The 13,793-nt window shown below is 34.5% G+C and overlaps 1 protein-coding gene across 5 annotated transcripts in view; it reads right to left on the bottom strand.

The window, feature by feature from the left end:
- Nucleotides 1-13,793, bottom strand: part of ASCC3 (activating signal cointegrator 1 complex subunit 3) — a 284,849-nt gene that overhangs the window by 82,443 nt on the left and 188,613 nt on the right. For all 5 annotated transcript variants that reach the window (XM_080586451.1, XM_080586455.1, XM_080586454.1 and 2 more), the window contains exons 17-21: nucleotides 13,541-13,660; nucleotides 9,348-9,512; nucleotides 8,377-8,463; nucleotides 5,945-6,121; nucleotides 3,666-3,891 (exon numbers count right to left, since the gene is read on the bottom strand). In XM_080586451.1, coding sequence (XP_080442577.1) covers nucleotides 3,666-3,891; nucleotides 5,945-6,121; nucleotides 8,377-8,463; nucleotides 9,348-9,512; nucleotides 13,541-13,660 — 775 coding nt within the window. The remainder of the gene's footprint in view (nucleotides 1-3,665; nucleotides 3,892-5,944; nucleotides 6,122-8,376; nucleotides 8,464-9,347; nucleotides 9,513-13,540; nucleotides 13,661-13,793) is intronic.

The following is a 13,793-nucleotide window of genomic DNA, read 5'->3' as shown; positions in this document are numbered from 1 at the left end:
TAAAGGTAGTTAATAGCTTAAAATTCATGCAACTAATAATCATCTCACAGCAGCTCTGATCTTTCGGAATACACCAGTGTGTAACCAAGCCAAAGGAAAAACTAAACACTGCACTGTATTTTATTTTCTATCACAGTCATGGTAACTAAGGCAAGAAAGGAATCATATATATATATATATACATATATATATATATATAATTCCTAGTTGTATTTTACAGATGAAATCTTTGTTCCCTTGCTCTTCATTTCTTCATTTTAAATACAAGCCAATGTATGTAGGAAGCAGAGTTATTTCTGACCCCCCCCCCCCCCCCCCCCCCCCGAAAAATGTTGCAACTTCTAGTTTATTTAGGTAAAGAACACTGAATAATCATATTTTCACTGAAATCGCTTATATAATTACTAGGAGCACATTTTAAGTTTTAACTATAATGGTCATAAGTACTCACTGTTAGCAGCTATAAGTGGCTACTGATGTCATTATGTGGCTCCTGTGTACACTTTCTGATTGAAAATAAACAACCACCCCAAAATGAAGAAATCCTATTATTTGCATTATGTGCAAAGTGATAAGGAGATATAAACTTTTTCTTTTTATTGCACAAAATTTTAGGAGCATAACAACTTGCAATTAGTATTTTTTTTTTATTATTTGAACCTTGCCTTTCCCTCTTCAGTTTTTCTTATTTAACAAACTGGCAGATTTTGTCTCTCAAAGTATTTATTTATCTATACTATTTTGTACTGAATGGTGATCTTGCTTAAGAAGGAAAACACTAATGCAGGAATTTTAACAGTTTTAATCAGTTTAATTTGTAGTTGGTACACGTGCACCTATTGCAAGTGGACGGACTACTGAAGAACAAAACATCGGTACATGTTGGTAATGCAGGCAGTATTATAGCATACTTGCACAATGACTAGCTTTTGCAATTAGAGATAAAACATCAGAAATTTTGCTATTTAAAGGTAGGTGCCAATCTTCAAAGATATGAATTAATTGGTTATGTACACAGGTAGATTTCTTCATGCCAAAAATCCCTTTCTGTAACATAGTGTGTGAGGTGGACTTCCGTGTCTGTACAGCACAGCACTGAGGTTTTGTATAGGTATCTGCTAGGGTAAAATAAGGCTCCTCTCCCAAATCCTTCTTGTTAAAATCATTATAAATCTCTCTCTCTTCTCTTTTTCATTCTTTTTAATAGTTATAAGAAGCTATCAATGGTGTTTGAGAAATACGAAAACCTTATAAACTAAAAGATGACTATTTGAGAAAATAGGTATACTTAACAAAAGAAGAATAAATTTTGCTTGTTCCACAAAAACTGTCAACTATATTCTGAAAACTGTGACTGTGTATTTCAAATGCCACAGTGATTTCTTGGCATTTCAGAAATTTTATGGTTACATTGCAGTAGCGAGTCAACTGTTGTCTAATATATGGCACATTGGAATCCAGGACCTGTGCACACAACATGCTCTTTGACGGGGAGAGTTGACACCCAGTGGATGCATTTGTCTCTCCCTAGGACATGGTCTGAGCTAGAATAAAAAAGACAGGAGGTGGCTTGCTATCTCCAGGGTGACAATAACATTTGAAAAGGAAGAAGCAGTAACACTGAAACTTGGACTACGGTGTCAGAATCACAGAATCACAGGATTGAAGGGGTTGGAAGGGACCTCGAAAGATCATCGGGTCCAACCCCCCTGCCAAAGCAGGTTCCTTAGAGCAGGCTGCCCAGGTAGGCGTCCAGACGGGCCTTGAATATCTCCAGAGAAGGAGACTCCACAACCTCCCTGGGCAGCCTGTTCCAGTGCTCCGTCACCCTCACCGCGAAGAAGTTCTTTCGCATGTTGGTGCGGAACTTCCTGTGCTCTATCTTGTGGCTATTACCTATCCCCACAAACCACTGAAAAGAGGTTGGCCAAATCCCTCTGTCTCCCACACCTCAAGTATTTATACACTGTGTTATACACTATATTTATACCTAAATATATGTCAGAGAACAAGTCAGCACCGGGAAGCTGTACCTTTTTCATTTCAACATGGCTTTGAATTTCAATAAAATGTACAAGGCAAGCAAAGTCTTAGTGAAAGAAAAAGAGGAAGGACAAGAGGAAGTATGTCAAGAAGCAGTACTTGACAAAGATGCACAGGACGACTTGCTTTGGCATTTATAATGCTGAAGAACATGAAATATCCTTATATGTAGTCACCAATGACTTTTTACTGTCAAAACCCAACTTTGAAGCTAAGTAAATATAAAACAAATCTACATGTTCTATATGTATATTAAAATGTTTCTATCTTGTGAATATTAGATCCACAAGCTGAAAAAAGCAAAGTAGTTTTGTATTTTAATACAAATTTCTTGCTTCTCCAAGGCTAGGTACGAGGAGAAACTAGCATTAAAAGAAGAGAATAAAAGCACTAACACAACTCATGGAAAAATAAGTTAAGCATTAAAAAAAACTACAAAAATACACAAATTAACAATTTGTGAGATACTTCTGAATGAAAAAAACACTGTAATGCTAGCACTTAAAATATTGTATTTTTAATACATTTAAAATTATTATGTATTATAATATACAGTTTAAGTGAGTTTTAATAGGTTTTTTTTTCCCTCATAGTCCTTTGTTTTAACCTAGTAAATAAAAATATACTCTCTAATTCTGCAAACTTTTACAGTTTTATGCAACTTTTTCAAAATTAATTTTAGGCACATAATAAAGCGACTTAAGTTAGGAGTGTAGTCCTCTTGTCAAATCAAAAATAACATACCTAAGAAGTAGAGACTACGAAATGTGTTTTCATTGTAAAAATTAAATTAAAAAAAAAAAAAAAGGCAGTTTGTTTCCAAAAAAAACCTGGCATTACAAGTGCAATGAAAGTCCAAGATCTAAAGGATTTACTCCCAAATCAGAACAAATATACTAAGATAGGATAAAGAAATACATTACAAACATTTTTTTTCCTCAATTTCAACCAGCTGGTGGGTATTTTATCCACAGCAGTTTACATGGACATACTAGAAATTGCCATTATATTTATCAGTAGGCTTATGGATTTTCTCATTTTCAATATGTCAAATCCCTTAAAAAATTAAGATTTTTCTGCAATGACACCAATGACAACGAATTCTCCACATTCAATGAAAATTAATGCTGCATCTCGGAAGCAGGCCATTTAATGAGAGCACACCTGGACATAATCTGCCTTTTTTTTTATTGTTAATGCTATTTCATTAAAAAAAATCCAATTTGAAAAAAAAATAAGCAGATGACTTTCATAGTACTGTTTTACTTAATTAGAGCAAGAAGGGTAACAAAGTGTATATATTGACATAAATACATATATAAATATATGTATCTGTATATATATATATATATATATATATGTAAAGACATATCAATATGCATGTCCATTCTAAGTGTGTGCTGGGATTGGCAGGACATGGGCCAGTCTCACCCATATTACAAACACAAGCTGTGGAGACTGAATAAGCCTTCTTTATTGGACAGACCATAATACCATGTTAATGTGTTTCATGGCTTCCAGACCAGAGTGGGTTTGGTTTCTTAATGAATGTCTCAGACTTAGTTCTAACTTGCCTATTAACTTCTAATAGTTTAAGCAGATCAGCATTGCTGATTTCTCACCTATTTCATCTTTTCTCATGTCCTTCATCTTGTCTACAGTGAGATTCTTCTCTTCCAACTTTGAGAGGACTGATGGTGGTAACACGGAGAACTGTCTCAGAGGGCTAACCCAGCCCCACAGCCGCTTGTCAATGACTTTGCTGAGATTCAGTAGTCGATATGTCATTGCAGGCCAACGTTTCCTAAGGGCAATCTCAAAAAGAGCTCGAACAATACGAGCTGCATTCTGGAGAGCAAAAAAAAGGCAAAATGTTGTAATTCACTCAAGTATTCTTTGTAAAATGAAAAGGAACCCATAGACTCATCTTTGACCAACCATAACAATAGATTTTTCTCTTCAAACTTATTTCAAACACTCTTGAAAACTTTATTTTTTTTCCATTACTGTCTAAGGGCAGAACTACCTCATGATTGCCTACAGAAATTATGAAAAGAAACATGTGCAATTAATTACAGTTGTAGTGGCAGGTCTGTCATAGGATTTTGAACAGAACATTAGGGAGTTCTACTTAGTATCCTCCTCCTTCTCCCCCCATAAAATACACATCTGCAAGCTTGGTTTAACTGGAAATTCAAAATTTAAGATTTTACCTCTGTTATGCTTCCATAATACCCACCCATTTCACACTGAATTTCACAACATCTCCACAGATGTTTAATAATTTTTTTTTTCTAAATATATTACAATCTCCCAAGCCTATTGCATATGTATAAGTAAACTGTATAAATCTGCTTTGGAGTTGGAAAATTAATTATTAACATAAGCTTGAATGAGGTCAGTCTTATCTTGAAAACCTAAGTTATGATATTCATTTCATAAGCTTATCAAGCTGTATTATGAAGTTGTGGGTTTTCTTTTGATTTTTTTTTTTTTTGGCCTACCATTACTGTGCCTGGATTAGCAATCCTGTTCTTGATTCATGTAGTAGAATACAATCTTTCTCTACTGGCTCTTCAGTGCCAACAGGAATAAAAAATAGAAAATTATTTGGCCATGATAGGAAGCATATGTTACTAAAGAAGCTTATTTCTTTTACTTAGAAAGGATGAATGATTTTCCAAATAGTCACTATTCAATTAAAAAAAATTGCAAGTTGTAGCACTGGTTCCACATGCACAATTTATGAAGGTTTGAGAAGATCATGTTTGCCTCACTAAAAATGTTATAATTGAGACAGACAAATAAAAGCAATTGTTTTGAAAGCAAAGATTAAAAGAATCGTACTGAAGATGATCTTGCTGTGCAAGTACCACAATTTTTATGATGTGTGTAATGATTTCAGACTCATTTAAGCCCAAACGTGCTAGGAAATGTAAACACTTCTGGAGAAGGTAATGTTGCCATGAAAATCTTGCTGGCGAACGTATATACTTTTGAGTATTTAACTCTGACCTTTAGCACTGACTAAATGCAATTTTTCAATTAATTCTGTCCAAAATGTTTTTTTAAGGATAAGAGATAAAGTATTCAATGCAACACATTCCATATACATTTATTTTTAAATTAAAAAAAAAAAAAAGACAGGATGACCTAAAAGGTAAAACTTAGTAATCTATTCCATACACTTGTTAATGTTCTGGTATCGTCTATGACATTTTGTCACTTTCAGTGTGTTCTTCAAGATTCATAGTTCTAAAATTTCAAGCAACACCTTTTGCGTTCTAATATGGTCTCTCTAACTCTGTAAGCAAGCAGTTCTGTGTCACAGACTTGCAGTTCTCTCTCTATTCAATGTTATAACTAAACATGCTGTACAGCTATTGACCAGTCATCTGTCAAATTAAACCAACAAATATATGTTGATATACAAACTTACACGGTGAATTCTAGCAATAAATTTGTAATAGCCTACCTTTCCTGTGTAAACCAAAGATGTGAATAAGACACAAATTTATGTGTTACAGAAAGAAATATAAAAGCACACAAAACAAACACAGATTGCAACAGTTTTCCAGATTCAGAAGAAAACCCAGTAAGGTAAGAATAACATTTCTCAGCAACTATAATTAGAACTACTAAATATAATAAGACTACAGGGGTAATATCAATGAAAAGAACATTCAAATTTAACAACAATAAAAAAGCAGTAATTTCCTAATGTAGAATTTTGCATTATTTTTCCACTTAGAAGTATACCACACTCATGGAAGGCTTTTATTTTCAAATCAATTTGCATGAAAAAGTGTCCAGCTTAAGGTCTACTTACATAATTGTAAACATTTGAGAGAATGAAAACAGTGGAAGGCAGCAACAGATACATAAAAAATACTATTTTTACCTGTGCAACATATGCAGAATCTGAAATAAGAGAGAAGCTGTCCATCTCCCCTCTGCTAATATATGTTTGGAGGAGGATATTTATTTTTCCGTAGTTGTTTTCCACACCTCCAGGAGCAGGAAGTTCACAGAAATCATTCAACAAGGTATCCAGTTCTTCTATTTCTTCTTCTCTTACCTAAAACACAATTATACATTATGAAGAGGCTGGAGGAACTTGATAAAAAAACTTTTATACTAAAATCAAATTTTCCTTATAATATTGTTACATTATTTTTAAATTAAGTCTCTAGTTTTAAGGGGGGGGGGGGGCTGGGGGGTGGGAAGAAGCAAAACCACATCTTCCAGAATGTAGCTAATAGGTCATAATTGAAACTATCTTAATAGTGACACAATTAGATTTTATTATTCATCACCATCTATTAAAGTTGTCATTGACATACAAAAATTTGATATGCCACAAAAATTGAATCTTCTGACCCCACCATCCTTCATCTGATGAGATTTCATTTTTTATTTGACCAGAGTAAAACCTCTGTCCATCTGGATTAGGGCAATTTTGAATTAACATTAAATGCATTCATTATAGTTACATAGTTTGCATGTGGCATAATACATTTTTAACTCAAAACTGTGAAGTACTATGATTCATGATATTAAAGTTTTCACTGTTAATAAGATTAAGTCTTAATATGAGTAAAGAAATATTCATATCTATGGTTTGAATAATGCATAACATTTTACATTCTCACTCATGACCCTTACATGGCAAAACCAGCATAAATCTACATATTCTTTGATTTACTGATAGTCTGTTAGTGTAAAACTTATTTAAAGAGGGTAAATGTTTGGTCCCTGCAGGGAACCAGCTGAAACCAATTTTCATTTGGACCTAGCTACCTGACATACAAAAGACTTTAAGACAGTTGGGTTAAAAGCCCAAACTATCCAGCCACCTATAGAAAAGAAAAAGATGAAGGACATATGTCCTTCAGTCACAGATGGCTCCAGTGTCAGGGGAATATTATGCTCTACTTACACCAGCAATTTTGGTAAGTTTTTCTGGTCTTGCATAGCACAGTACAGGTAAAGGACAGATTGACAATTCAGCTACTACTGACCTACCTATCTCAAGATACAGAATTTTAAAAGGTATTATGGAGACATGTTTCTTATTAGCAAAAGTCACAATTCATATCACAAAGAGGGATAAATTCTGAGTTACTCTTGTGCAAATCAGTTTAACGCTCAGAGCTCCACAGCTAGTGAATCACAATAAACTGGAAATGATGTTGCACTGATGCCATACCATACCAATCTGAGAAAGCAAGCTGGAAAAACTATGTTTTAGTCAAGAAGCATCACTACTGACTTTACTACAAATATAGAAACATATCACATCATATTTTCCATATGTTTTCCTTTTAAACATTCAATTATGCTAAATTTAGATCCAGAAAAGTAATATCACAATCATGAAAAAAAAACAACTATCTTTGAAAATGTTGCATGTATCACTGTGAAACCTCACTGCTTATTATCTTCTGTAATACAAGAGATTACAAAATAAAATTTCTCCATTAGATAAAGAGATGGCAATGCTCAGACAACATGTGTAAATATGTAGATGGTGAGAGATTTACACTGCCAATTCACAGAGCCAGGTGAATGAGAGCCAACTCTGATCTGAAAGTTGTATAATTGTGCTAAAATGGCAATGAGCCCAAGATAATAAACCCTGTGGAGTCTGGCTTGCACCTCTATGAGATGCAAGCATGGGCAAACAAGTTCATGCCAGCTTGCAATGTATTGTATTGTATCCTATCCTATCCACGGAGGAGGCAGAAAGGGAGGGTGGAAATGAACTGAATGTGATAGTACAGTAATGTTATAGCCTGCACAACAGAATCTGTTAAAACAACTTTCCAGATTTCAATGTTGAAAATAATTTATCAGAATTCATCATTCTGATAATCTAATATTATCCTCTGCATGAAGTATATCAGAGTTAAATTCAGTGAGTCCTGCCTCATTTCTGATACAGCAAATTGCTCTAATATTGATTTAGACTTCAAACAGAAAAACTATCTCATCCATGGGTGCACCATTCCAATGGACACTTATCTTCACCTGTTAATAATTGAGAAGCTGAAAAGTTCTTAAAAGCATTTAAAAGGAATTCTCAAAGATCCATAACTAGTTATTAAATGTGCACTACAGTTCATGCTGAACTACATATAAATTTGAATGAGAGCATATATAGTTCTTGGCAATCATTCCTACCTAGAAAATATGTTTTATCTTAAAAAAACAAGACTTTACTATTTAATGAAACTTCAGTCTATAGAATAGGCACTTACTATTTATGGAGTGAGTACTACAGAAGTGTCTAGTTCTAAGACACATACTTTGTATTAAATGATACAACTTTACCTTTATCTGTTCGAATTCTTCGGCTTTTGACACTATAGCAAGAATGTCACCTTCTGTTTTATGAGCATCAAACAATTCATTGAAAGTCTATTAAAATAAAATTAATTGATTTATTACTGACAAAAAAAGTATATATAACACAAAAGAAAGAAACATTAACCAAGATTTTTAAAGGCATTTGAGTTTAAAAGGTAAATAAGATGGATGACCAGAGTGATACAATTTAAACAGGAACAATTTCCAGAATGACTTCTTGCTACTGTCAGAAAATTAGTCACATCTAAACTCAGGAATGCAAAATTGAGAGACATGCAATCTATGGCCATTAAAAAAAAAAGAAAGAAAAAAAAAGTATAGGATATATTTGAGACATATCTGTGTGACTAATTATACATAGTGATAGTAAACAGTCAAAAATGGTTAATGCTCTGATTTTTCAGCATTTATGCAAGAAAAAATATCCATTTGTTACAAAGAAAAGGTTTTAAGATGAAATGTGTACTTTAAACCAAGCTTACAATACTACACAGTTTTGTACAAATGCATCTTCCTTACCAATTTACAACACAGTATAATTATGGTAGCAAAATTTGTTTAAGGTTGCACATGGCAACCTGATAAGATTTTCATTCAGGAAAAACCTTTTCATTACCAGCCTCTACAGTTGAATGTGCTATCATGTACCAATGGTTGCACATACTGTTGGTATCAAAATGTTTCTTACAATTCACCTAAAAGTAGGCAGAGATTATAGAAATTTCATATCAACTCCAATTTTTCAATGTTGCTTTTTAATTAATTTCTGTCTTTTTGTCTCTATTCTCTCTCTCTTCCTCCCTCTCTCTCCATTTTGGTAAACATGATCTGAAAATATATTTAAGAAATCAACTACATATTCTGTGATATCTTACAACTGGTATAGGTTCACAAATAAGGTAAAAACCCCACAGAAATAGAACAACATATTTTACCTCTATAGTATTGTATTTAATATAGTAGTGGCTGGCAGTTCTGCCTAAATCTGTTGAAGAAAAAAAGCCAGTTCTTTCTTCAAAGCGAATCATGCGGGCTTTGTCCAGTTTTCTGCCGACTTCAATTACCAGTTGTTCTCTGTGCTTTTCTAGACCTGGATCCATCTAGATGCCAAACACACACACAGTTATTTGTTAAAAGGAAAAAAAAAAGTGTAAGTGTTAAATGAATGATTTTATTGAAACAACTCAGTACTAAAAAGCCAGAAATCAAATAAAAGTTAGGTGCAATTATTAAGTCAAGATTTTCTCGAGTTCTCACTAATTACAGCTACATTCATGTTACTGACCAAAACCTGACTGTAGAGGACAGAGAAGGCAGAATAGTATTTCTTTTACGATGCTTTGAGGCTATCAATATGTTGTAGACTGATAATATTGCTAATGAAACTGGTGTGATTATGAAATAAATATACAATTAAGCCTTTGAAAGAAATTTTATTGGAAACATATTCTTTGTGAAATTATCATTACAGTATCATTTCACAAAAGCATGCAATCTTATGGTATCACTTCTTCATGAAAATATTTTGGCTGATGCTATACCCTGCCTGGGTATCTGACATGAGAGTGGCTTTGATTGTATCACAAACACAATAAGCTTCACATTGGATTGCTGAAATGTTTACTAACAAAAAAGCTCTAATGTCTCCAAAAGCTTTGAGAATGCTGTCCTCAGCACCATTTCTATTCATATCAAAGTTCAGGAACTTAGACATTTTGTCGAAGTAATAACATACATTATCTCAGTAGTACATACAAGATGGGGCAAAACTCCCATCTGAATGGGTCTGTTGTGTAACTGGGTGTTTCCAAATCACGCACCTGGGGTAGCCTGACTGACTGGGATGGGTGAAAATGGATTAATAGTCATGTTAACCTTCTGGTATATATGCACCTGAGATATGGCTCTAATTACACCGGCAATGATAAGTCACCAAATTTGAAAAGACTGAAACTGTTCTAGCATACAGGCAGCATTCTTGTTTCTGGGCTTGTACAGCTCAGATTCCTACAGAGAAGTCATATCAACCCTCTTGGTAAACCTGCACCAGAGATACATGACCAAGACTGCAAAGAGGACCAAGCTCAAAGAATTGCTATGCCTTGGTTTGTTCTCATTTTCTCTGGAACAATATTCAGTTTCACCTTTTTGCCGAAGTGGTTCATCTGGTGGCTGGTGAAGCTGCAAACGAATACAGTCATTTCCCCAAAACAGCTGCAAGACTAGTTCCTAATATTCCCTGTCTTTGCCATTTGCTCCGAAGCTGTTTCTCCTTAGTTATGGCTTGCCTTAGTTTCAAGTCAAAAGATAAGATGACAAAAGTCTAGAGTGCTTTTCTCAATAGTAAGTTATGCATTGAGGTCAGATTTCAGAGCAGAGGTGGTCAAAAAAAAAAAAAAGTGATCAGGATGCCAGATGTTTAACATTTCATAAAACTAAAGAGGAAAAAAAAAATCAAAACACTTCCCTACTCCTGCCCTCCTTTGGCAGCCCAAATTACCTGCCAATCTTTTGCCTTACATACAAAAAAACCTAAAGCTGTAACAGTAGACTAATATTTTTTTCACAAATACAAAGGTTTTAACTTTAAAGGAAAGGTCACCAACTTGAAAAGGCCGTGAAACAATATTCCAGTTCAGAGAATCCATGGGTAGTACTCTTCTTGTTGAACTAGCCTAATTAGAAATCCCACAGAGTAAAAGATCCAGCCTAGAACAGCTCTAAGCCGTACTCTTAGAAACAACCCTTGATGTGTCCACTGCAAGAAACTGAGCAGGTCTGGAGTACTAAAACACAAATGTAGGGCTTATGGGGACAAAAAGCTCTGCTTAACTGTGGAAACAACAAAAAGTGCAACCAAAAAATACAGGAGAAAACAGAAAAAGGAGTTAGTTTAAAACAGCTCCCACCTTTTGTTTGGAACCCTAAACGAAAGAGCAAATGCCTGAAATTCATACCAAAGGCTTCCCTGATCTGACACTCACATTTGCTCCACTCTTTCCTCCCACTCTTCATTTCTTCTTGCCTCTCACCATAAGTTTTGCCCATTTTCCTATCTCAGTAAAAGGCATTATCGGCACTTCTGGCAAACTATATAAAAAGTTGCTAATCAAAGCAACGGGGCTGGAGTAGCCTGTGACTGGGCAAGGGCCAGAATCTGTTTCATGGGGAATGAATGGTACCACCCTGGAGAGAACACGCAGGGCACATAACGTGTTGGTGCACAGTGGGTGCACACTTGCCCCTCTCTCCCTGTGCAGGACAACACCCCCGGTTGTGTGGACAGACTGGACCTTTCCTGTCCTGAAGGAATCCTTGGATGTGGTGAGTGCTGCCTGGCTTCCTCACCCTGCAGAAGGGGAAAGGAGGACGGGTTTGCATTTTCTTAGCGCCACTGTAGAGCTGAGAAGAGCGTGACGCATGGCAGCTATGCAGATGTATGTGTTCTGAATGGGTACCACTGGCTGTCAGCCAAAACAAAGACAGAAATTGGCATACTGCAAGGTTACTAAGAAACAATAATATGCCAATTATGAAAACTGAATACCTGTAACTAGAACAGGAGGAACACAATGACCTATGTGAACAAATCTATGGTTATGCCCACAGCAAGCACTATACCACCCATATACTTTCTGCCTACAAAACATTAATAGCTTTGAAGTTCGAAACTGTTTTTGTAGAAAATGAGGGGACTGGCATTGGGTTTGCTCCTACGTGACTGAATAACACTTCAAATTGATGTAATTTGTTGTTGCCTTAACACAAAAATAGGAATATCTATTATTAGCACATCAAATCAGAAGGATAGAGAGGAGGTCAGTGGCAGGAAAAGCCAAGTGCTGTCCATCTCCACTTTCTCAGCAGCTGAATAAAAATGCACAAGCAAGGGAAGGGGGAAACAACTCCTATTAATTATTTTTTAAGTTTATAGAAAATATTTCTGCTAATGCTTTATTACTTTTTTCACCAGGTACTGTATCACCATGGTTGCATTTCTTTTTAACTAAAATTAGTCAATAACATTGGAGGAAAATACCTGGTTAAAAAAACAGGAAGAATTTATAGGAATGGGATAACAACATTCTTTTCACTAACAAAGCAACTTTTTTCTTTTCATTTATCTATTACTTTGTGACTTTGGATAGTGTTAAATTAACATATAGCAATGTACTATATTGCTTTTTTGTAAAAAACAGATTTGAGATGACCAGAGAAGGCCTAAAGGTGCATACAGAAGCTTGCTTAAACCACAGACTACCTACTTCCACTCTAACTTCTGCTATCAGCCACAAAAACTATCTGAAAAATCTCTTAATATATATCTACACATGTCACAATGACTGAAACAGCAGTTGCTCACAATATCATGATAAATCACAAAAGTCACAAAACAGATTCAGGACATGTGAAATAAACTGCAGTTACTATGTACTTGTGAGTTTCATCTGCACTACACTCAAATTACCTGTGTCCAAACTATGATAACATTAAATGCTTTTAACCAGCTATACAGGAGAAAAAAAAAAAGGCAACAATATTTAGATAATCTATAAACTATGAAAGTTCCTAAAAATTACAGAGAATCAACTGAACTTGAAAAAAAAAGTATGTAACTGTGTTCTGATTTATATTAATGCATAGAACACTTCTAAATAAACAAGTAAAAAATGAAAATAAATCAATAACAAATCTTACAATTACTAAATCACAAGAAAAAAACAACAAAAAATATAACTGATAAGCTGTCATGGGATGAAATATTCTGGAACAGAATATGACTAAAAAAAAAGCAACTGACTCAAGAACACTTTATTTTATCATTTATATTTAGCCTACAATACTGAAACAGTGACAGTAGGCCAACTTAACAGAAACTATCTGATAAAAATGAATGTCATCCTCTGAAGCACAGCTTGACCAGCTAAAATATATTTTATGTGAACAGAAGGGACCTCTTAATTTAGTGGTAAAAGTACTCTGATGCAAAAAATATCTTTCTTTTTCTAAACACTTTAAAAGAATTGCTGATGTCAGGTAAGTAGAAATAGCAAATATTTATCCTCACATCAGGGAAGGATTACAGACCCTGAACAGGTTACAGATTTTTTTAAAATGCATTTTATACCTGATAAGCTTTGTGACTGATGCCATATACTAATGGATTTGCTCTCATCCGTACATAAAGATAAGTGTAACTTATCCACTTTACTGCTTCTTCCACATTAGTTACTGTTCCAAGAGCAATCTGAAAATAGGAAAAGAGACAAAATTAAATGTATATACTACAGCTGAATGTAAATATTTGGCTGAAAACATACTGAATTCAGTGCATTAGCATTAAAGATAGTGTCAGTACATTTCCAACATAAATTATATTA

The sequence above is a fragment of the Anser brachyrhynchus genome (genome assembly GCF_964034855.1).
Source record: "Anser brachyrhynchus genome assembly, chromosome: 3".
Lineage (NCBI taxonomy): Eukaryota > Metazoa > Chordata > Aves > Anseriformes > Anatidae > Anser > Anser brachyrhynchus.
Note: the sequence above shows the minus strand (reverse complement) of the source record. Positions and strands in the feature narration are given on the sequence as shown.